Genomic DNA, 24,710 nt, shown 5'->3' with positions numbered 1-24,710 from the left:
TTATGTCTTTAATCTGATGTCCTGCTGTGAAATGGCAAACCTGTCTGTGCTATGAGGAAAGAACTGATGAACTTGCAATTCAAATGAAAACATGACACAACACGTAGCTCACTCGGACTTTAAAAGAGTTGTTCTTTTTTCTCATGACAGTGAACATGTGGAAACAATGGAGCCAGGGTTGGTTTGCTGCTGGCATGACACATGCTTCATGGGAAAAACATGATCACGCAAACAAAAGTTTCAAACAAAACCTAACACTTCACCAAGGTCTTTAATGCATATGGGGCTTTGATGTAATCCAACATCACTAATATTAAAGCTAAATCAATTAAGAACTGACTTTTACATTGCTGTAATTCTGTATAAACTTTAACACTCGTATCAAAATGATTGTTTCGTTTGCTGTAATCAAACTAACCTGTATCCTGATATGATAGATTGTAAAATGCGTGTTTTTATTCAAGCTGCAAATGAGTGAATGTGGCACTTATCTGAGGATGAACGTTTCTTTTTCTTATTGAGATGACAAAAAGGTAAAACTCAAGCAATAGGGAAAAATGTGTTTTTTATTTTCAGTGTTAGAAAAACAACCCACTTCTAAGTTTGTGCACCTAGTGTTTCAAGTATACAACCTTTTTTTCTTCCTGAGGACATTCATGGAAAATCACACCCTTGGGTGCCAAACACCCAACAAAGCCCAGAGGAGTATACTCACAGAGTCTGTGTTAAATAAATCACCAAAGTAAAATGAATTTATTGCCGATTCGTGCGATAACAAAAACTATATATGATGAGAATTTTGCATAAAATATTGAAAAACTAGTTTAATAAAAACACACATATCTGTATTGGTGGAAACTGGTCAAGCTGATGGTTAGTTGTTTCTCAGTTGTTGTCCCCCCCCACACACACACAAACACACACACACACAGCAAAGTAAAAATGGTACAAAATTTCTTCATTCAAAAACTTCTACAGATTTCTTAAACACACTCTTTGTCAGACAGCTCAGGATTGCAGGAAGACAATATTGAATTAACAATGTCTGGTGTGTTTGAAATTCACAGTAAACTTCCAGCATTATTTTTTCAATTGGCAGTAAGCTTAATCAGCTAGTGGAGGCACCTGTGTATCTCTGTAAGGGTGCGAGGACCACATCAGTGTTCTTCTGCTCGCTCTCAGCACTGTAGAGATTGTGTTCTCGAATGTAGTGGACGATGGTCTCTGGGAGCAGATATCTGACGCTCCGACCTCGACGCAGGGCCCGGCGCACATGAGTGGCAGAGATGTCGTTGGTCACCCATTCGTAGACCACGTGGATGTTCTTGCGATACTTCCAAAGCAGGTCTGACTGCTGGATAAACCTGTGTGGGTCACTGCCACTCCGGGTGACGCAAACCAAACCGTACCGGCCGACAATCTCTGCAATATCCTCCTGCTTCCATAGATTTGGAACCCCAAAGGATTCCAGGACGTCAGCCCCACACAGCAGCATCAGCTGAAGGCCATCTGAGTTGAGAGGAAAAGAGTTTCGTTATGGTGGAGCTAATGACTTTTCCTCTGAATCCACACACACACCTGCTCCGTCTAATCTGTTATGTTTTGTAACTAATCCTCTCTCCACAGATCAGTAAAGGGAACCGAATACAAGAAAAAGTGGCATAAAGTCTTTGCAACTTCAAAAGGGTGCATAGATGTGCTGCATTGTGGCTTGCATAACAAGAATATTTTAGTGTACTAGAATATTTCTGCCGCAGGCTTAATTGATTGAAATGATGAATGCACCTGCCCGTGCAGCCTTATGCAATGCAACTGCATACTTAAGATTCAAGTGCATACACAGTAAACTTGTTTTTTTTTTCTACTGTCTTACCAAAGGCTAACCTCTGTCTTCCACATTACCTGCTTATGTAATCCACACCCTTAAAGCACTGTCTCCTCTGAGCTAAGCAGAATACAGTGGAAGCAGGAACAACTTCTTTCCTATTTAAATATTTGAATTTGAATTTTGAAAAAGAGCATTCTTTAAGTTACACGACACATGGCTACATCTTACCTCTTCGTTTGAGATGAACAGAATCTTCAATATAACTCTCTTCCATGCGTCTCTTTTTTGTGTACTTCTCTGTATCCACATCATCAATATTATGCTCTGCTGCAAGCAGGTCCTCATAGTGATGCCTGTGTGAACGTAAAAAAAACTAAATGAGGCATCAACTGCATTTACAGTTTCCGGTACAGAAAAGTATTGACATGTATAATAGCATAAGTCAAAATGCCCAAATTCGTCTCACAACCACATTAAATATCCTCCCCTTTACACAATATGTAAACAAAATACACTTGAACTTGTTGTGGACCAGCTTCAATTTCTTTCCTTTTAGTTCATGAGGCTGTGAGGAAACTATTACAGATGTATTCCAAAATGATCATGTAATAATTTCCCACATTCAAACGAAATCTCGTTTGATAACGTGTGCAAAGTTCTGAGAGGCCCCAAGTGCCGCTGGCATTTAAACTTCTGCATTATTGGTTGCGTTGCTCTGTAATTACATCACCAACCGGGAAGTTGTATGTAGCTCAGACATAGCAACGGAGAAAATAAAATACATTTTATGCGAGTATGAGTTGATAAACGTTGACAATCAGTCATTTCTACAGACACTGCAGCAAACTAGTGTTCTACCTGACTTGAAAGCGAAGAAGAAAAAATAGTGGCATGAATTCCAAGAAGAAAAACAAATCTACCAATAACATTTCTCGTGATCTGCATCGAAATGAGATTGTAGTCAGATAATTTGGAGGTGCACATCGGGCAATGAAGAACTTTGCGGAGGGGGGTTCGCATCAATGGATAGTCTCTGCATAGTGATGTCATTGATTCAACAGAGAAGCATAAATTAGGCATTACAAAAGCAGGACTTACAAATGAATGTTCTTTTGATATATTTTGGTTTGGACTCGTATAATTACATAATGTGGCTTTAATACCAGCATTAATCACCTGCAACGAAGTTCAAAGGCCTGCTAACAAATCACTAGTTATTACTACAATGTTTACATAAATATCACTGCTTAACGAAAAGCTCAAGGAGATCAAACAGACTATAGAAGGAAAAAGATTTGACAGTTGATGTGCTCAGTTATTACCACTTCCAAGAGCTTAGTGCTGCAGACCTACCGGACAACTTTAGCTGTTTCCTGCCACTCTGGCTGCAAGCTCTCCCAGGCATCTACTGTAATCCAGTCTGAGCTTTCTGTGGCCAGTCTGGCCATCTCCACTCGGTGACAGGCCTCAATCAAACCCTTTTTCTTATAAGCGTCGCCCACCGGAGATATGATTCCTTTCACCACGCTATAGTGACCTTAAACATCAAATAATAAGTGTGATTAAACAAGTGATTAAGAGATTATGAAACTGCAGAAGATGCAAACTGTTAAAAAGCATGAGAGGAATGGGACTTTAACTAGTATCCACACAGTAGAATCATGACTCCAAACTCAATAGATAATACTATCACAATTCCTCAGTTTATAGCATAGCCAGTTTTTTTTTTTTATCTTTTGGAAAGTAACTCTTCTTCAGGCTTCAACACCTTTTTCTGAACCAGATTCAAGCAGAATTTCAAACATTTGTTAAAAACTTAAATATTTACTGGCAACACAATCCTGTCTTTATTCATACATTTTACAATAAAAAATAAAAATGTCTGTTTGCGAGATTTTGCATGTTAATGTTTATGTGTTGTGTTAAATATGTATTTCAGTGTTTTTGTTGTCTTCTTGTATATTTATTGTAAAAAATGTTGAATATGTATTTTCCATATGAGAAATTAAAAGACAACAATGTTTAAATATGTAAAATGTATCATTAACTCTGTGACTTACTATGAAAAAGTGTAATTATGTTTTAATTACAGCTTTAAGCTCGTTTCAGAAAATTGAAGTATTTTTAGAATTAAAAGTACCACATTTATATTGATATTTGAATATGAACATTTTTTTCACTGTTAAAATCAAATTGTGCTGCTAGGTTTTATACAGCCAACCAACGTTTATTTGTGGGATCCAACTGAGACATAAACAGGGGCACATATGTTTGTTTGGGTTTTTTTTAGCCCTTTTATAGCTTAGATGGGACCCAAATATAACTGTTGGCTAGAAGGTTAAGTTATCTTAAACCAACGCTCCTTCCAACAAAGTGGAGATGCGTTCAGTTTCATTTATAGCTCTCACAAGACAAAAAAATTGTGACACCTATCTGCGAAGTAAAACAAAAAGGCAATCCAAGTGTCACTCCACCCAACCTGCGTCTTCTAGATGATCACGGGCCAGTTCAAACATCCTCAGGTGCATGTTGGTAATGGGGTTGAAGGACCCACAAGCCAGAAGGACCACTTTGGATAAGTTCTGATTCTCCATGGCACATACTTCAGATGCTTTCACTCTACAACACATACAAAGACAAACTAAACTAAAAACATTCAATGATCACATGTAGGGTTGCCAACTCCCTAAAAAATAAATAAGGTACACCTCATCTGCAGGGCCGGCCAACCTGATTGCCTTCACCCTTCCCGGCGTGGCCCATTTTTTTAGCTTCTTTTTTTGAGTGAAAGGATTTTTTAACTTATTAGACTCGAACCTGAATTGAATTAGATGCATATTTTTGAATGGCATGAACACATGGAAAACAAATTATTATCCAGCAATTAACTTTAATACAACATAACAAAAAGAACTGAATAAAATAAGTATCTTTCTGGAACAGAAACCTGTCCTGCTTAACTTTAAATTGTATAAATTAATATAAAACAATAGAAAGAAAGCAGAACATCCATTCTGTAATAGTGCACATTTCTTAGTGCAATAACAAAAGTGCAAACAGAAAATCTGTAGAAAACTTGTGAACATATTTGTGCCTCAAAGGCCATGACTGTAGGCTACAGTTGTAGTAAAACAGAAAAAAACACAACTTTTTCAGCTCAATACAGGACGCGTACTTTAGTTTATAAATGCGGGACGATTCCGTTTTTCAAGGGACGGTTGGCAACCCTACTCACATGCCAGATACACTTTTATCTCTCTGAACCTAAAATAGTGTATCTCTTATACCTGAATGTAACATAAGCTACAGCAGCTTGAAATCACAACATACACTAAAAATAACCAAGTTGTGTTAGCGTCATTAACGTCAATGAAAGGCGAACCATTTACTTTTCACGAGCACTTGACTGAACTAAATGGTCTTTAAGGAAACTAAATATCAATTTCAATGCAAAGTACAATATTTGAAGCATAGTAGTACCAGTTTGGCCCGTCTGTTCCTGCTCTGTGATGCTTCCTGCATAGACATATATACGTAGACGCCCCATCGAGAGGTCTTGCCCGCTGCTGCGATACGTCAACGTCGCCGCCATATTGGATGTGGCAAAACTGCGCTGTAAACTAATACAAGTAAATGGACTTATTTTCATAAAGCCCGTTTCTACAAAGAAATTTACGTTTTACGTCTCATTTATTCATTCACATACACACTAATATACTTGGGAAACAGTTAGGTACCAAATATAATATATTTAATTTTCTCAGATGGCAAAAATAAGAACTTTATTGATCCCACACAGGAGTAATTCATGTTATATCAGCTCACAAAAAATAAAGAAAAATCACAAAAATAAAAAAATATAGAGAAACATATTTTCTCATCAACAAAGCATATTTTACATAAACATATTTTACATTTTTCAGGTAACAAAATAACATATTTGAACAATTTTTCAGATTTTTTTCAGTTATTTTATTGTCTGAAAAATAATAAATAACTGAAAAAATCTGAAAAATTGTTCAAATATGTTATTTTGTTATTTGAAAATTTGTTTTGTTGATGAGAAAATATGTTTCTCTATTTTTCTTATTGTTGTGAGGGGGGATATATATTGTTTTTCGGCACTACCTTGTTCTCTATAGCTGATATAACATGAATTACTCCTATGTGGGATCAATGAAGTTCTTATTTTTGCCATCTCAGAAAATTAAATATATTATATTTGGTGCCTAACTGTTTCCCAGGTATATTAGTGCGTGTGTAAATGAATAAATGAGACGTAAAACGTACATTTCTTTGTAGAAAGGCGCTTTATGAAAATAAGTCAATTTACTTGTATTAGTTTACAGCCCAGTCTTGCCACATCCAATATGGCTGCGACGTTGACGTATCGCAGCAGCGATGGGGCGTCTACGCATATATGTCTATGCGCGCGGCGACAGCGACGCACCTGATTGGACAGAGTCGGAGCGGAAGCAGAGAGCCACGCCCACGCCCAGAGTCATGTTCACAATCACAAATCCCCCAAATCCCAGACAGCCCGTCAAATAATTAACCTTCTGTAACCGTCATTTTATATAACTTGTCCTTTTTTTTCTTATTAATCTAATTTATTGATTTTGATTGTTTTCTTGTATCCCCCGTCACAGCGGACGAAAAACATTTGGCATATCACAAGACAAGACTTGCAACTGTTTCCAAAAGGGAGTCACTGTTTGGTGAGGTGCGTTTCTTTTTAGTCTTTTACAGCACGCTAGCTTGCTAGACAGCTAACTGGGCTAGTTTGTTGGTTTCTGGACGAGTTTATAGTAATTAAACCTTTTCAACCAGTCTATATGTAGTTAGTACCATTTTCTGTTAAAGCTGCTTTTTGAACGGCGTTAATGCCAGCTCCAACAAGGCTGCAGTTACTGGTCAAAACATGTGTAGTGTTTACTCTACGTTAAGTCTTCTCCTTGTTTTGTGTTCCCAAAGGTCTGAAACTGAGATTTAATTAACGATGGCTTCTCGAGGGAAATCAGAAACGAGCAAACTTAGACAAAATATGGAGGAACAACTGGACAGACTGATGCAACAGCTTCAGGACCTGGAGGAATGCAGGTGCAGTATTGACAAACAAACTATCTATCTATCTTGTTTCCTTTCCCCTTAGATATCCAGTGTTTATCAGTGTTTTACTTCTTAGTTTCTTATCTTTTTTTTGTTTTCTTTGGTTTTCAGAGAAGACATGGAAGAGGAAGAGTATGAGGAGACAAAAAAGGAAACCTTGGAGCAGCTGACAGAATTCAATGACTCACTGAAGAAGATCATGACAGGAGACATGACGCTGGTGGATGAACTCAGTGGGATGCAGCTGGTATGGATATGTATTACTGTGTTTTAGGAGTTAACTTTAAAACGCCATGACGAGAAAGTAAAGAAAATAACAATAATAATCTGTCTTCATCAGGCAATCCAGGCTGCCATCAGTCAAGCATTTAAAACCCCTGAGGTCATCCGACTTTTTGCCAAGAAGCAGCCTGGACAGTTGAGAACCAGGCTAGCAGAGGTTTGGACTGCAGCATCAAACACACACCAATCAGTCGATTAAAAAAAAAAAAAAACTTGAAAACTAAACCGAGCATTCTGTAAATCACGATTTTTTTCTCTCCAGGATATCCCATAGGTTTTTGACAAGAATTGGTGTCTGGTCGGATTTGTGCTTTATTAAACTATTATTAAAGTTTGTTCATGATGTGAAATCAGTATCTATCAATTTTCATTTCCAAGCACAGAAACTGAATTATAGCAGCAATACTCATCAGTAAATGGCTTTAATGCTGTAGCTGACATGTTTGACCCCTTTTAAATACTGTACACTGATGTAAAATTAATTCACTCCCTAGTGTTTGTGTGCTTTAGTTTCCCTAAAAAAATTCTCTTACTGGTGTGTGACATTTTTGGGTAGATGGACAGAGACGTGATGGTGGGGAAACTGTCGCGAGACCTGCACACGCAGCAGAAAATGGAAATCCTCACAGCACTGAGGAAACTGGGAGAGAAGGTGAGGAAGTCGCAGCAGAGTTTTCCATGGATTAAATCATGATTCAGCGGCTGACGCTCGGGTGTTTGCATGAACTCCTGAAGAGTCTGGCATCCATTTATTTTTGTCGTGTGGTTGTCACCAAGTTGAAACATATTTTCCGACAGCTCACTCAGGAGGATGAGACTTTTCTCGCTGAAAATGCCACAGCTACTCTGAGCCAGTTTGAAAAAGTGACTGCAAACCTAGGTGAGCTTAAAGGTTTTAATTTAAATCTTTGTTAAACAAACAAATTTAAAAAATCCTCATGAATATTCATTAAACTTTGCTTTTCCTCCTCCTTCAGGGTCTGAAGACAAAATTATGGCTTTAGCAAGCTCTGGTGTGAAAACCAAGGTATAGCAAGTCTACAAAGTGTTACATTTAATTTCTCATCTTTGCATTTATGAAAAAAAAAAAAGTGTGCTGATTGATTTTGTAAAAATTAGTAAATTTTTAGGTGCTCATTTCAGTGCTAACACTTTTTAACAGTGTTGTTTTATACCTTGTCAACTTTTTTTTGTAAATCTCTTATTTGTTAAGATAAGTGTGGAGTCGGTACGAGCATGTGAGCTGATGTGAATGTGTGCACATGAATGTAGAGCCCGGTGCGGCTAGATCGAGAAGGATGAATATTGTGGTGTGATCTGTTGCTTTGTTTGTCTTAAAATCTGAAATTTAAGTCAGAGTTCATGGTTTAATTTTAAAACTAAGCTGTGCTACCTGTGTAGGGGGTTTTGACGCAAGATGTATGAAAGGAAAAAAAAAATCAAAACAAAACGCATGAAACAGGATTTTACACAATGTACTGGAAGTCCATGTAGTATCAGATGAGATTGCAATATGTCCATCTTTTGACAAGGATAGTAATCACAACTATGGGCTCTTCCTCAGAGTTTCTGATTTTAACAAAACTGGGATTTTATCAATTGAATCCATGTCGTACCAGCGGTGGAAAGTGAATTTCTTCATTTAAACACCTGCATACAATTTTCATGTGCTGGACACTTTTTAAAATCTACTTTACCTTCATTTTGGAGAGAAATATTTAATTTCTAATCCACTACACGTACCTGACATGTCCAAGGTTTTATCACTGTGGATGATTTATTAAACATTTACAAAACACCACATTGTTGAAGATTTGGCCCGTAGTTTCCAGTCATCTTTGATTTTTTGTTGAGAGCACTTTGTTTAGTTTCAGATGTTAATGAGTTGCTAAGTTCTCCACATAGTTGTGTTTCCCTCTTCGGTATAAGGACAGAGGATTTCATGTCTTACCCGAAACCCCAAGGTTATTGTGAAAATTCAAAAGCTGAAAAGGTTCTTGATGGCTCGTGGGAGTGGCTTCACTTCCATCTGTGACAACAGGAATACTGACATGAATAAAAAAAACAACTCTAACTTGTAATTTTGCTGTAATATTTGCTGGTATTGTTTTCATGCAGGAGATTTATTGGTGATGTTTTTCAAGCTTGTCTGTGGGCTTTTCTAAATCTGTCAGTAAATCATCAAGCAGTTTGTCCTAAATGTGATCAGAAATCTACCGGTTTGATCCGTAACTACCTGTTAAAACACTGTGGAAGGTCTGAAGCAGCACTTTTTTTTTTTTTTTTTTGTTATTTTTTAAAATGTATTTATTCTCTTTGGACTTTTAACTGCCAAGAAAAATAAGATTAGTCTTCAGTGGGCTGCATGGTGTACTGTCAAGCGATAGGACTAATTTCTCCAAAGATAACAGGACAAACTAAAAAGTCCTTCCACCATCTGTGAAAATCCAGATCCAACTGTCATTGAGCTGTTTTAAGTTGAATATGTACGTGATGGATGTTTGACTCATGTTAAATTAAAAGAAAAAACTTGATTGAAATATAGTCTATATTTCAATCATCATCGAGGTCGAAGCAGATTTGCAGCAACTGGTTTCAAGTCTGGGACTTTCTTTTTATATGCCGTCAAATTGGAGCCTGTCAGTCATTCACATTCATAAATATTGATCTCTAAAGTTTGACTGGCGGTCTGACTGCCAGTAGGCACTTTAGATATCAACAACCGGAGTATTTTCTTTATATATTTCATTTCAGATTGAACAAGTGGAAATTGGTTGATGACGTATTGACGTGTATGAGTTGTAGCTCCAGGATGAAATTTCACAGTTGTGCTTATGAAAAACATCGTACTGATTATTAGCTTTGGATCAAGCCCACAAGTGTGATTGATGTGTAAATTGTAAACAGATTGTGAGGTCAGTATTCTTTTAGTAACTTTTCATCATGGTATTCAGACATGTTTGACTTACCGCTTACCACTTACTCTTTTATTTATTTATTTTTAAATAACAGGAACAATTTAATGACAAAGTTGGTGGGAAGGAGTGGGTCTGAAAGACAAAACAAAAAAGTATGTTTTTTTTTTAATAACCACTTGGAGAACTGCTAGTGTAATAACTGGTAGATATCTGTAGGGGATTCTTAATCTATCTACCATGTTTTTACATTTAAATGTCATGATTCCACCATAACAGTTCAGAAAATGTTCTATACAAACATAGAAACTGACTTCACGTACGTTTCTAAACACATATTAAAATGTAATAATCTCACTTTAGTATAGAAAGAATAGTTTAGAAAGAAAAGAAACAGCATCCCACTTCTGTCAGTCTGTCTGATATCTTTGTTCTGCCTGTAACGTTTTAGACCGGCGTAGAGACGCTGGCGTGCAGAACATGGTCCTGCAGCCACACACCTGTCTCAAGCTCATCCAACCCACCTGTCTGGGATTTTATACTCCCCACGATGATCAAGGAACAAAAATAGGCTAAAACATCTTTTCTTTTTTTCCTCTCCATTACATTTCCTGCTCTAGATCTTTGACCTATCCTGTTCAACTCATCTGCTTTTGAGGTTTGTTAGTTTTTTCTTCTTCTGATCAGTAGCCATTCATAAGTCGAAAAGGTCCATCTACCTCTTCCAACTTTCCAACTTTCAGTTGTCATGGTTACTCATCATAAAGGTTAAAACGCACCAGAATTGCCAGTTTAAATCTTCCAGGCAGAACTGTATCCAAACCAGCATGAAAAAAAAATAATCCAAAAGGTCACAATTTAAATGAGGAAAAAAAAAAAAAAAATGAAGGGAAAAAAGAAGTGTTCTGAGCAAATTTAATTTAAAAAAAAATATAGAAAAATTGCCTCTTACAGTTCAGAAACTGTTCTAAAGAAACAACAAAAAAAGTGATAGAAGTTGTTTATTAACTAAATTTGGCAGACATCAAGAGAACATCACAATGATCAGTAGAGATCCTGAAATGTGAACTTGTACATCAGAAAAGCTTTTAGGTCAAGGCTGTAATTGTTATTGGCCCGTAAGTTTAAAAAGTTTGACAAATAAGTTATTAACTGGACGTAGTGCAGTCATCTGACATCCTAATTATAGGAAGCACTGAGGGAATCTAAATGTGATTAGAAAAGCATTTGAGTCAGATGAGGTTATAACATAAATCTGGTAATTGCAACATCTCCTCCTGAGCAACTGGTTTAAGATTTGGCTTTTTTTCCCCCCCTTTTCCATGTGCCATCATGTACGAGCCCTTAAGGTTTCATAAATATATTAACATTTGGAAATATTGGCCACTGGAACTTGGTTTGCTGCTACGCAACTATATTTGAAGAGGTCCACGTGGCATCTTGGACAGACCCTACAACTGAAGCCTTGAAGAATATAACATTTTGGATTTTTATCTCAGTTGGGTAATGACAGATTGGTGTGTGTGAGCACGTTTGAAGTCTGGACAGTGTAGTGGCTGTGATTCAGACCTGTTAGGGCTGGAAAAAGAAACCAATCAAAGCATAATAATATTAAACCCTACAAAAACAAATGGGTTCTATGAGATAAAGGAGTTAACATCACTTCATGCTCCACAAGAGGATTCGTAGTAAGGCACAGACTGCTGAACTAGTTAATATTTCAATAGGATTAGTGACTTTAAGTGGTTCAGTCTTGTGGAAAGAACTCAAACTAATATGGTCTGAACGTGTTGCAATCATACACATTAGTGCATGATTGCAACACGCAAGAAAAAAAAAGTTCCCAAGTTGACACTTAGTAGGATATTATTGGGGAGTTGCAGAGCATAAAATCCACCAATAAAAATGTATATTTGAGTTTTTTGGCAAAAAACTAAAAAAAAAAAAAACGGACCACAGAAATGATGCATACAAAAAATAAATGTGGTCCAATGAGCACCATGTTCACAACTCAAACACTGTTGTGTGCTTAAACGTGTAACCACACCAACATGTCAACATCTGCTGGGAGATTATAGGCCCTTTGTTGGTAATGTTTTAGTAGTGCTTCTTCAGAGGAAGCTTCAAAAATCCGTTTTTCCTAAGATGGGTGGTCTTTTCTTGGATGGCAGCAACCCATCAATAGGGCGGAACTAAGTGATTAAACGGCTATGAAAGTCATGTGAATTGTCTGCTCTGGGCTTGAGTCACCAGATATCAAATCAGATGGTTGGACTTCTCAGCTGTCAGAAGAAATACATTTTGCTTAGAACGATGCACATCCGTCCAGCAGGCATTAAATCAGTGGTGGCCTGCAGGTGTCATGGTGGCATTTTCTAATGCATTTTTGTTTATTTCCTTTCCTTTATTGTAAATTTGTAGATCATCATGTTACAAATAATGGAAGCAGTTTAAAACACTTACCAAAGCAATGAATGTGAGACTTTTTTATTTTTATTCTGACAGCTGCAAATCTGACGCCTGATTTATTTTTTTCCTCTAAAAAGGTTGACCATTGAAAACTAAATACAACTGAATTTAAGGCTTGATAATTAACATTAGAAGTGATTTTGGATGTGTATAAAAGTTGTACAGTAAAGCTGTTTTATTCATTTGATTTGTTAAATTTGTGAAATTGGTTTATTTCTAAGGTGCGTGACTATTTTCACCATCAGGGGGCGCCATTGCTCAGTAGAGCCACCAAGCATGGGTGTGTTTCTCATGCTGTGGCCCTGGACTCTTCCCTCTCCCTCTCTAACCAGTGGTACATTTACAGTTGGTAATGACTGAAGAAATAAGAGTAGACAACGGTTTTATCCCATCTCATTATCCTTTATTCTGTTCACAAGCAAGCATCAACTTCACTACAATTTGTCTTTCAATTGGTAGAAAAGTGAGAGCAGCTCCAACAAGCACAAAGGAAGAATCAACCATTCTGAAAACACCACCATCATCCAACTTCGAGCCAACAATCGTGAGAAAACAAAAAATTAGCTGGAGTGTCATGGTTGTGTGAAAAAGACGATCTGAGAATCAGTAGTAGTGTATCGCAACTCCTTTGTCGGCCCAGGCTCAAACCTCGCCCCCCTACATGGAACGTATACAAACTTATGGCTAATGCAAGTCAATTCCCCACAGTGTTGTTACTGGTTGGTTGGATTTCATGTTAATAGGAAGTAAGTCTTTGCTCTGGGGCTGATCGGAGAAGAGATAACCCACTAAACTGCAGACAGTGGAGTCCTTGGACTCTTCGGAGTGAGTGTTCACGCATCAGTGATCCATGGTACTAGGCTTCTGCCCTGGAGCTGACGAGTGGACGCCATGAAATCAGGTTGAAGTTTATTGCAATCAGGTGAATTTTTTACGCTGCCCTCAAAAACTATTTTTCAACCACTAAGAACGTAAGAAACTGTTCAAAATCATCCCTCACTGTACACAGACAGGTCAGTTAGCGGTGCTCCCATGTATGCTGCCAAAGCAATTCATATTGTATTGTACATCTTTTCAAGGTGGGCTCTGTCAATATGATTTTAGTACAACAGATATAGAAGATACAATATGGACCTACTTCCTCTACACATTAACAAGGACACAACACCTATGTAACATGTGTTCACCTTTAAGAAAACTAGCGGCGGACTATTGTTACAAACTGAGGGAAATTGTTTCCTCAGCGACATAAGAAATCTAGCATTAGACAAATAAAAAAACAAAAGTCACGAATAAAAGAGCATGGAAAAGTATATCTTTGTTAGACCTGCTAATTACACTATGATTGGCAAAAGGCACTCCCATCTCAGCCGGCTCAGACCTGGCCCCATGTTTTACGGGTCTCAATCATCATGGAAGGGAGACTGGTCACTATTTTCTTTCCCACAAAAAACATTAAAATGAAAATAAAATTAATAGAACTTTAAAGTCAACTCTGACTTGAATCCTTAAAAGAAGCTCCTGTCTCCAAAAAGAGGCTCAAATGTTTTTTTTTTTCTTTTTTAATTATTATTAAATCCATTTTGGCCCCTAAAAAAGGAAGAAAAAAAGAAATGTAAAAAAAAAATTTACATGCAAAATGTGAAAACGCCACCAACTTCTGTCATCATTTTAATGCCTCTTTCTTCACACTTCAATGCCCCAAATCTGGTCTTTATGCAGCTCTGAGTACCTGATGCATGAGGCGAACAACAGACAGTTTAAAGTGTTAATTCCTTAGTTATCAGATCTTGTGAAATGTATTTACAACAGTTTTGGACAATAGTGTCTGAGAAGAAATAAAGGTTGGGCACATTTTCCCCCCAATCAGTTGTATAAGTTTCATACCAATACCAGCACGAAAAGTAAAGTTTACCAAATGTAAACAAATATCTTAGATCAACTCTAAAGTACAGCTCCATTTACAAGAAAATCAAGTGGTCTATTGCAAAAAAAAAAAAAAAAAAATATCCCAGTTTAAGATTCAAATAAGACAAATCCATTTTTAAAGTGTTTCCCTGCTGTAAACGACACAGTTGTACTCAAAGATGTAAATCGTTGAACTGCAATAAAGTCTGGGATACTTTTGCAATATGAAAACAGTTTAAAAATGCATCTGTTATTTCAAGGATTAATCAGCCATGGAAAATAAATTTGCAACAAAGACAAATCTAACAAACCCGTTCACGTCATTTCTCCTCCCAAAAACAACGCCAGCTCTATTGCACTATTCAACCAGTCTCCACTAAACCTCAGTCTCTCATAAACGAAGCTCTTTCAGTAGTTTGAGAGGTTTTATTTCCACCTCCTTTAAGCGCAGCAGGACTGGAAGAAAAGGCTTTAAAGCTGCTGAGTGAATCTCCGCTTGTCCGAGCAAGTCGGCAGAAATTTTAAGTACCTATATTTAAAGATAAAACAGCCCTCCTAACCCGCTGTTTGTGAAGTACCACACCGAATGCTGATTTGTACATGAGTGTGATGACTCCGGACAAAAATAAAATCCCTTCTGTACAACAGTGAGCTCTACTGGAAATGAAATAACACGAACACCAGGAGTCGAGCGTTGCCACCTGTGCAAGCAAAGCAAAGCACGAATAGAGCTGAAGCCATCAAGCGGTCCTGCCCACGAGAAAAACAAAAGAACTCATTTCACTCGTTGCAGAAACTGAAAATACAAAATGGACACCACTTTGCCATGGAAACCTCCGCGAAACAGTCCTGGGTTTCTCATCATGAGGCAGACGCTTTGTACAAGCATGATGGAACACCTTTTGCAGAAATTTAGCAACATGCTACAACCTGTGAGACACAAATATTCTACATTACATCTTGCGTCATTTTAGATATTAGACCCAGCTGAGTGGGTCTTTACTAACACATTGACTAATTACATGGTTTCTTCATATTTACAAAATCTTTAAAAAGTAATTTGTTTCTCTACACGTAAGACTTCCCCAAATTTCCTCATGCACTAAAACAAGAAAAAAAATAAATTAAAAAAATAATAAAAAGAGAGAAAATGCAGGCTACTTGTTAAAATGTTTCCCTGTGGACTACGAACTGAAGAAAACCGAAGTCAAAGCTGTTAAAGTTTAGCGGCAAACAAATCGAAATGCATTAGCAAAGAATATACATTAGGATAAGAAAACAATTCTCCTTCCAAAAGCCTCAACGTGTCTGAGACCAAATAAAAAGTGCAGGGTTGGCTTCCTCACACAGTTCAAAACAAATGTAGGCCAAGTTTTCCTGGGAGTTGAGATATAATAAATAAAAAAATAAAAAGTAAAAATCAGCAATCCGGTGATAACTACACTACACTGAGTACCACCACAAACATAACGACAGGAAAGCCTTGACCATATATATGCTTGAGGGTTTTTTTTCCTTTTTTTTTTTTTTTACATCATGGCTCCTAGACATGAAACTGTAAGGAGGGGTGTGTGAGTGTGTGTGTGTGTGTGTGTGTGTGTAGCAGTGAGTGGGAGTCGGTGATGTGTCAGTGTGTTTGTTTGTCTGTCAGAGCTGGTGTTTGTCGTCTCAGTAGGTGAGGGTGGAGTCGTCCCACTCCAGCTGCTGCTGTCTGCTGGCCGCCTGCTGGTCCTCCGGCTCTCCGGCCTCCTCATCCTCGCTGCTGTCTGAGTCAGCACTCGTGATATCATCTTCCTCCTCCCCGTCCTCACTCTCCTCCTCCTCTTCCTCCTCCTCGTCCTCACTGCTGTGCTGGTCCTCGTACGTCTGCGTCACAGTCAACAAGAGGGAAGGGGCTTGATTTTCTCACACAATAAGCTGCACAATTACTAAACTACTGTATTTTCCAAACTATAGGGCTAACTATATTGAAGTCGGTCCTTGGTTGGATACGGGTTGCAACATCACACCACGTTAGATAAGTAATTATGTAGTGCGGCAAAGCAACCATCACCCAACATCTAGTCAATGTTACCTTACTATTATTAGACGTCAAGTCAACGTTAGGTTTTTAGCCTAAACCCAATTTTCAAATCTATATCATCATCCAATTATAATCAATACAACGTTGTTCCAACCTCCAACTAACTTCAGGTGTCCACCGTCACTGGCAACAATGAACCAATCAGACAACAGGACGTAGTAGGACGCTTACCTCCAGACCTTTTTATTGGTGGATTTGTGGAAGACTAATGATTTAAAATGTGAGTGTATTTTTCTGTTTTAGTTAAAACGATATTCTGAGTTATTGTGAACGAGTTGAATAAAGTTCAACTCAGCAGACTGTTTTGTTTTGCTTTATATACTTTTTATCATGCGCCTTATAATCCGGTGCACTTTATAGTCCATAAAATACGGTACAACTTCTCCACATTCTGTCATCATTGATTATACTAGCAAAACATTTAAGTGACTGATTTACTTGGTGATGTTTCTTCCTTTGAAAATGTTTGGTGGCATACGACTCAAGACATTTGTTGCTGATCGTGAAAAGCATAAAAATAACAGATGAGAACCGTAAGACATGATACAGCGAGGCTTGTAGTTCCAAGACAGCAACGTTGTTTGTTGCAGTTATCAGGTCAGCTGCAACTAGGGCTGGTGGGGGATATGGCCTAAATATACAATTGCAGATTTTTTTTAAATTAATTTTATTCCATTTTTCTATTTTTTTTTTAGATTTTCCCCCCTTACTTACAAAGGAAAGCAATACGTACAATGGCAGACAACTTCAGGGAAATTTTGCTTTTATGTAATCACAAGCAAGACAGATATAACCCCCACTTCTGGGATGAATAAATAAATGCACACCCCCTGAAGTACTTGTGGTTGGGTAGCTCATATCTGGGGTCTAAGGTTTTAATGAAATTATTAAACCCCGTCTTCTCCATGGTATATATGGCTACCATGTCTTTGGCTATGTGTGAGGCGACCGCTACGGTGATTGTTCTCCACCGTCCCCCTTTCCTGTCACATGCGGTGCCTTGTGCAAAGAATACGGCTACATTTAGCTGTTTTTTTTAATCACTGTGGTTTTGTTTGTCTCTGAGAAACTGGCATTTTTCATATCTGGCTGGATGCCTCTGTTTCAGGTGTTAGAATAGGTTTGTGCTGCTGCTGCCTTTGACTGCGATGGGCTTTAGACAAATGTTGCAGCGCCGTGGGGTCTCTTGCTGCACGTCTGTCGCAGCAAACTCATACCAGTTCCATACGGCAGATGTTTTTATTCCTTTCTTGGGAACAAACTTCCCACTTTAACCGGTAACCATGTTGTCACTTGCTGTTTCTGTGTCGGTGTGCTATAACGATGTTGTCGCTTGCTGTACCGCTATGTGAAAACGGGGAGCCGAAAATGCCCCGTTACACAAAAACTCGATTTATCTAATTAATTCATACAATCGATTTTAGGCCTTCTGACTTTTTTAGGGGCAATTTCAATTTCAATATTATTCCAAGACACAACCTTCATCAGTAACACTTGACCTTTGCGATGTTTTACTGGAACAGTTGTAACTTTCAAGAAAAAAAAAAAGATTTTTGAATCCCAGTGTCACCTTGTTGATGCCGGGTGAAATGAGGTACACGATGTTGACAAACAAATCTAATAAAAGAATGATGATTTGGACATTTATTACCATGGCAATAGTCAAAACATACAAGTCTGATCTTATTAAATCCCAAAATAAAGCGTCTATTTCTCTCAAATCCATTATGCTGCTTCTAAATTTAATACAAGACTATAAAATCTTAACAGGATGCCAGAGACCAGTAAAAAAACACGTCATCCAGTCTAAATAGTCCCAATATGGTTTTGATATTCACCCGTTTAATTTAATGGAAACACTATATCTCTCAATTGATCAATGAGCCTGCTCACATTTCTCTAAAAGTCACTGCTGGATGCAGCTTTGTGTTGGTATATTCTCCCTGATTCAGTCTTTTTTTCTTCTGATCTTTTATCATTAATTGTTGTGTTTGTCCACTTCCTTTCATCAGTGATTAGCTCAGGATGCTCTCATGTAAAAACTTTAAAGCCAAAGAAGAGCAGCCAGTGGTTTCCCTCCATCAGCAGCTCATGTCGGCTCTGGCACTAATCTTTTACTAGATGATTTCTTTTTTTTTTTTTTACATCTTGTGTATGGCACAGGCATCTTCACCTTAGTAAAGGCCTTCTCCCCATTTTCTTTATTGTATTTTTTATTTGGCTGGCTCTCATTTTAATCATTTTGTTAAAGTCTGACAATTCTGTATCAATAAATCAGCTCTGAACTGTGGGAGCTTTCAGGAATCGAGTATGTTGTGTTCCTGTAAGCCGTAGCTATATTTAGACCATATGTGGCTATATTTACAACGTTCACACGAGACTCACCAAATACCACTTCTGTATCTCTTTCAAGAGTTACCTTTTTCTTGATAAAAGCTTTATATTTGTATTCTTTGTAGTTACCGTGAATACTGAGCTGCTGCCAGGAAAATTGACACTTTTAAAAACACATTATTAATTTATAATGCATTATTTAAAAAAGCATAATACATGCAATATTGTATAATCTATTATGTAGAAGACAGGTAACAGGCTGCACTGGTGAGCTCACATTTGTCTGCTACCTCACTTCTGATAGTTGATCTTAAATAAAATGCTATCCTCTGGTTGGGTCAAAATTAATTCATTTGGGGTTCAACACCCCAAAAAATCAGTCTTCTAGCAGCATAATGTAACAGAAATTGCAGTGAGAATATAATGGATATGACAACCCGTGGATTTCAAAATGGTAAATGGTTTTACTCGGGTGTAAAACCAGAGAAAAAAACACTTAAACCTGTAACACTGAAACACTGAATCTATAAAAATGGAAATTTGAAAATCCATTTCGTAAACATGCTGTGCTATTTATTTCCGTTTATCAGGAACCCTTCTGTATTTATATTAAAATCCTTGTCTAAAGGGTTATAAGATGTAACAGATGTAACTTAATGTGACAATATTTATTTCAAGCACAATTTTGCAGCCGAATGAGATGTTTTATTTGTATTATATTTTTTGTTCATCAAATAATGACAAAAACAACTGCTGTTTGTCATTTAAAGAAACAACAACAAAAAAACGTCCATCTTTGTTTTATGACTATGTGAGGATTTCTGAATGCTACGGCCATCTTCTCCATCTGTGCCTTCTGCAGGCTCCTAACTGCATTCATGGCAGCCGTTAACTTGGGTGCCGGCTTTTCTTGGCTCATCTTCTTAACATGGATATGGCACCTGGATGACCGTTTCCAATCTCAAGTTTTTGCTTCCATTGATAAAGCTATCCAAGCTATTTCATCCAGTACCAAAGTTTACCGGCAGCGTCCATTGACCAGTTGCTGGAATAACCATTGATATTCTCCACTTTTCACTAAATTACATTTTTCATTTTCGCATGATTGCTGTGTCTCCGCATCTATTTTCATCACACTACATTATTTTAATGTACATGGAAAGTCAAAGAGACAGAGCTCCATGTGCTTTATTCTTTCAGTTTATGACAAAAAAGCTATTCCGATGGTTTACTATGTTACCATGGTAATCTATGTCTCATGTAAAATATCAGTATGAAATCAAGGAGATGCAATCTCTGTTGTGGAAAGCCACAAATTATTTGGTTATTTATTTTATTATCCTTTTTATGAAACTGTCAGTGCCTGGTGGGGGATGTGTGTGCGTGTGTGTGTGTGCGTGCGTCTTTCATTTTAGTTTGAGAAGTAACGCCACCCCCCTCCTCTGTTCCCCAAAGGATTGTCAATTATTAGGGCTCAGATAAAAACTAGGGCGCAATCTCAACATCACAAAGAATTCATCAGCTGGTGAAAAGCTGTCTTGACTGCAGCTAAACAATTTTTTTCCTAAGAATTCAAGTTCTACCACTCAGATTTTCCTAAATACTTTTCTTATTTTGCTTCATTAAAACACTTATCTATATTCTGTTTTTTCTTTCTAATTTACCTCCATAGGGTTAACAGTTATGGTGAGAGCAGAGTCGTCCCAGTCCATCTCGTTCTCCTTGCCGTTCTCCTGGTCTCTCATGGTGCTCTGGTGTGCAGCTCGGATACGGAACACGCCCAGGATGATCATAAACACCAGGAAGCTGACACACACCACAATAACAATGGTGGCAGCGCTGGGAACCACTACAACAAGAAAAACACAAAATAATACGACATTATGTTAATGTTTCATGCGGGTCAACAAAGGCATCTCAAGGGCTGCAGTTCCATGGTGCGTCAGCACGTGGCATATTGCACATGAATGCCCTCGGCGGTTCTAGGTGTGCATCTTTCTTTAAATAGCCCCGCTTGTCCCCTGGCAACCTGCTCCAGTTTGGCCCATATGATCAGGAAACAGCCTCTCATGTGCAGCGGCAAGCTTAGCGAGCCCGTCAGCCTAGAAGATTACGGAGGCTGGAATATAAAAGGTTGTGCTGAGAGCACCGCCTGGACGAATGTCACAGACCTCGCCAAAGTGTAATCCCCAAACTTGTGCCACAAAAAACACCAGCAACCAGTGTTTCATGCACGCCCTACTTCCACTTAGACTGTAATCCATCCGCAGCAAAGCTAACCAGTATACATAACATTGTTTTCTGCGGTGCAGTTAAACCAGATTACTGCTTTCATCATCAAACAGAGAATGTTTTGTTATATCTTTTTTAAATAGGTGCCGTTTTAACATATTTTTTCGTCCATCTAAAAATCCTACTTCCACCAAACACCTTCCATCAAAATCAACAGTACACTGGGGGATAAACAGTAAATACAAGTAAAACAGACTGTATTTATCTTGTGCAAATACGCAAAACAAAACAAACACTTGAGTGTGGTAGGGGGGGTTTGGGGGGGATTCTAAATGAAATGAGGTCTCTTGATAATACTAATCCCCTCAAAATAGGGCTTAAAACTGCAGGCATGTTTTATTAAAAGCTTGTCCAGTCAACAAATAAAAACATGCAGAGTCTTGGTTTGTGTCCGAGTCCTAACATTTCGTGTCAGCCTCAAAGGTTTCAGTACCTGAGCCCTGATGTGCGTTGACCAAGTTGTGGCCAGACAGATCCACAGAGGCGTGATGGACAGGGTTGATGAAGTTGGGCTGCACCATAGCATTGTTGGCATGCTCCACAGGACTGGCTGTGTGGATCACATTGACCTGCAGAAAAAATAAAAAAAAAACCTATCTGTAAACTGTGTTGTAGTGAGGGGAAAGTCCTGTGACTTGCAGTTCTGGGTTGTTAAAGCTGCCACTGTTTTGTTGATGCCACTGCTGCATCATACCTCAACCTTGAAGTCATTGCTGATGTAGCGACCGTTGAGCTCAGAACAGACCAGCTTGAATTTCCTGTCAAAGAGAGCTTCGGTGTGCCAGTTCTTGTAACGGATGAGGTGCAGGACCTGCTCGTAGTTAGCCATGGTGTTCACACCTGGAAGACACAGGAGGAACTTGAGTAAAAAAGTATCAGGTATTAGCCGAGGCTGTTCAAAAAACTCAATATCAGAGGAAAAGCTGTGCAAATTTCTTAGACAAATTCAAAAATATATATTTGAAAGCTGACTTGGTCCCTAAACTGGCAGCAGATTTGATGCAAGTAACCCTGGTTTATATCCCTGCTCATTAAAATATTTTCTTGTTTACATAAATTCATTGTATTTCTTATATAAAGCAGTTCTTTGCTGGAAACTATAAACTTTGCAGGTGTCGTATTCCAAGCGCTGTGTTCTGTACCAGTGATGATGAGGCCCAGGTTAGAGGAGCTCATCTCCAGGGCGCGCTGCTGCAGCTGGTTGGTCTCCACCTCCAGGCTCTCGTGTTCCCCGTCCAGTTCATCTCCCACCACAGACACTTCACACATGTCCAAGTTATGCATGATCTCCTCTGAGACCACCGTCTCTTGTACTAAAAGAAACATATCAAAATTATTAGGAATAAGAAGTGGCAAAGCCTTATTCAAATACCTAGTTTCTTTCCAGTGTAAGTGTGTTGTTCATGCTCCATCTGCTAAGTGTTTTGGGAACTAATCTCCTGAAAACCAAAGAGTGGGAGTTGGGTATTAATGGGCCTGTTTGGCTTTAACCATATTTCAACAGATATAGAGCAATTCAGTGGTTCACAAACAAAGTTTTAAAATGTAACCGTGGTGTTTTAATACCACGGCACAGATGATACAGTCTAGGTTCCTCGTTTACCTGTATGAGGTAAATAAAAATTCTTGTGGAGAGCTTTCACGTTTTGACTCAAAGTAAGCTCCTAGTAAATGATTCTTAATCATCTGCTGCGGCCTCTCCTGTGTGTTGGTCATGTAAGGTGGAGCAGGCTAATGCAGGTAATGGCAGCAGATCTCTCTAAGCTCTTTTGTCCCATATGGTCTGTTGCTCTCCAGAGGACATTGTATCTAGCTGCATCTGTGTCGGCGTCTTATTGTCCCTCCTCTTCTTAACTCACATTGAAGCCTAACAGATGGCACGTCTGGTTGCTGGCCACTCCCAGAAATAACAACTCATCTCTTCCGTTTCCCCCTCCCTCCTTTGTCTGTTGCTGTTCAATCCCTTCAAAACTCAAGTATAATCCTTAATATAGCCACCACCTTTTTATTTACTATTATTACTGACTGCTATTTCTGTATAACACCATAAATGGTTACTTAAAGTTCCCAGATGGATGTCTCTCACCTGTGGGGTCATCGTCAGCCCCCTCTGCAGCGTCAGACTCTGCGTCAGCCTCTACTTCACGGGTGATGGTGCTAACAATGCGAAGCTCAGGGAACAGTGTCACTCCCTCCTGGCTCTCAAATTCAGCAGCGCTGCGGGCAAAGTGGTCAATTCCACTCAGGCTGATCTTGGGTTCCTCTGGCTGCAGCACCATTACGTAACCTTCAGCATCAGGCACCGTTACACAGGCATCCTCGTTGAAGCATCTGTGAAAGATTTAACAATTAACAACATTAATAATCACCAGAATCTCTATTTTTTTTATATACATCTTTTTTTGTGTGTGGATAAAACTAATGTTCCTCCTTTTTCTTTTAAAAAGACCAAACTGGTATCATCATCCTAACACAAATTTGGGTAACAACTTGTAACATATCAATATTTCATATAAAAAAATGCAATAAACTGTTTTAACATGAAAATCCTGCCTGACAAGGAATTCAGAGGATAAGTGGCAGCCAACATTGGTCTGGAGCATTCAGGTATGTATAAACAATGTCAAAAGGGAAAAACATCAGCAATAATCTTAGACAAGTAATTATTGCTGCCCTTCAATCTAGGTAGAGTTTGAAAGCCATTCCTAAACAATTCAGTCCTTCTTTCTACAAAAGAGAAAGATTATTCACAAGTGGAAAACATTAGGCATTGATGCCCTAGTAGGTTCACTCCACGGTCAGACGATGTGATGCTTGGAGAAATTGCAAAAAACAAAAACCCATAAGCTACTTCTCAAACTGTACAGGCTTCATTGGAGCACAGCCAGAAAAACACAAGCACAAGTTGTGTTGCTTTGAATGTTTTCTAGGATAAAGCCTCTTTGAAACCCCCCCCAAAAAGAGAAACATGGCAACAAAGCTCATGTTTACAAAGAACAAGACCTCAGGAGCAATGTCCCTTTGAGAAGTTGGACTGAGGTGAGAGTTTTCATACTTGGTGAAAACCAGATCCAAACATTTTATACCACAGTGGTGGAAAGGGGATGATTTGGGCTTCTTTTTTAAGCCACTGGAGTTGAGCAGCTTGCAGTCGTTGAGTCCCTTGCATTCAACAACTAAAGCTTGGCAAAAAAATGTTCATGCAACTTTCAAAAGTTCATAGGTACACCAACAAATCTGCAGCTGAATGGCTTGATAAAGGAAAATAATCACACTGTTCCAAAGGCCCAGTCAAAATTCGGACCTCAACCTGGATGAAACGCTGTGGCTGAGAGAACGTCAACGAACTGAAATAATGTTGTCATAATGTTCTGCCAAATTGTGTGATATTGATGATGACACACAGAAAACAACTATTTAAAGTTCAAGCTATGAAATTATGGGATGTATTTATATTTCTAAACAATCTGATGATGAGTGCATGTGTTAT

At 38.3% G+C, this 24,710-nt stretch overlaps 3 protein-coding genes across 8 annotated transcripts in view; 1 reads left to right on the top strand and 2 right to left on the bottom strand.

The window, feature by feature from the left end:
* Positions 1-540: 540 nt before the first annotated feature.
* On the bottom strand, positions 541-5,355 carry nmnat1 (nicotinamide nucleotide adenylyltransferase 1). Of its 2 annotated transcripts, none has more exons than XM_061736357.1 (5): positions 5,309-5,355; positions 4,308-4,447; positions 3,182-3,365; positions 2,057-2,181; positions 541-1,509 (listed from the first exon to the last, which is right to left on the bottom strand). In XM_061736357.1, the coding sequence occupies exons 2-5, from the start codon at positions 4,420-4,422 to the stop codon at positions 1,109-1,111; spliced, it is 825 nt and encodes a 274-aa protein (XP_061592341.1). In that variant the 5' UTR covers positions 4,423-4,447; positions 5,309-5,355; the 3' UTR covers positions 541-1,108. The 2 variants fall into 2 exon arrangements, with proteins under 2 accessions (XP_061592341.1, XP_061592340.1); XM_061736356.1 differs by having other exon boundaries at positions 5,287-5,326.
* Positions 5,356-6,350: 995 nt separating this feature from the next.
* Positions 6,351-9,759, top strand: lzic (leucine zipper and CTNNBIP1 domain containing). 2 transcript variants are annotated; one of them, XM_061734997.1, is made up of 7 exons: positions 6,351-6,546; positions 6,803-6,928; positions 7,049-7,184; positions 7,278-7,376; positions 7,776-7,871; positions 8,018-8,099; positions 8,197-9,759. In XM_061734997.1, exons 2-7 carry the CDS (start codon positions 6,828-6,830, stop codon positions 8,250-8,252), a joined length of 570 nt encoding a protein of 189 aa, XP_061590981.1. In that variant the 5' UTR covers positions 6,351-6,546; positions 6,803-6,827; the 3' UTR covers positions 8,253-9,759. The 2 variants fall into 2 exon arrangements, with proteins under 2 accessions (XP_061590981.1, XP_061590980.1); XM_061734996.1 differs by having other exon boundaries at positions 6,351-6,551.
* Positions 9,760-12,993: 3,234 nt separating this feature from the next.
* Positions 12,994-24,710, bottom strand: part of clstn1 (calsyntenin 1) — a 41,472-nt gene continuing 29,755 nt past the window's right edge. For all 4 annotated transcript variants that reach the window (XM_061736351.1, XM_061736354.1, XM_061736353.1 and 1 more), the window contains 6 exons: positions 23,307-23,551; positions 22,363-22,533; positions 21,915-22,060; positions 21,654-21,789; positions 20,593-20,777; positions 12,994-16,377 (listed from right to left, as the gene is read on the bottom strand). In XM_061736351.1, coding sequence (XP_061592335.1) covers positions 16,180-16,377; positions 20,593-20,777; positions 21,654-21,789; positions 21,915-22,060; positions 22,363-22,533; positions 23,307-23,551 — 1,081 coding nt within the window. In that variant the 3' untranslated portion in view covers positions 12,994-16,179. The remainder of the gene's footprint in view (positions 16,378-20,592; positions 20,778-21,653; positions 21,790-21,914; positions 22,061-22,362; positions 22,534-23,306; positions 23,552-24,710) is intronic.

Source organism: Cololabis saira, chromosome 12 (assembly GCF_033807715.1).
Source record: "Cololabis saira isolate AMF1-May2022 chromosome 12, fColSai1.1, whole genome shotgun sequence".
Taxonomy (NCBI): Eukaryota; Metazoa; Chordata; class Actinopteri; order Beloniformes; family Belonidae; genus Cololabis; species Cololabis saira.
This window is presented reverse-complemented; position numbering and strand designations above follow the sequence as displayed.

What these genes read in the sequence shown, in the direction of transcription:
- nmnat1 (XM_061736356.1), bottom strand. An exon ending in GAAACAGCTAAAGTTGTCCG is followed by an intron (nt 2,182 to 3,181) that starts GTAGGTCTGCAG and finishes ACGTTCACACAG; the next exon opens with GCATCACTATGAGGACCTGC. An exon ending in TGTTCATCTCAAACGAAGAG is followed by an intron (nt 1,510 to 2,056) that starts GTAAGATGTAGC and finishes CTCTCAACTCAG; the next exon opens with ATGGCCTTCAGCTGATGCTG.
- lzic (XM_061734997.1), top strand. Translation starts at nt 6,828, where the DNA reads ATGGCTTCTCGAGGGAAATCAGAAACGAGCAAACTTAGACAAAATATG. An exon ending in AACTCAGTGGGATGCAGCTG is followed by an intron (nt 7,185 to 7,277) that starts GTATGGATATGT and finishes TGTCTTCATCAG; the next exon opens with GCAATCCAGGCTGCCATCAG. An exon ending in TGAGAACCAGGCTAGCAGAG is followed by an intron (nt 7,377 to 7,775) that starts GTTTGGACTGCA and finishes ATTTTTGGGTAG; the next exon opens with ATGGACAGAGACGTGATGGT.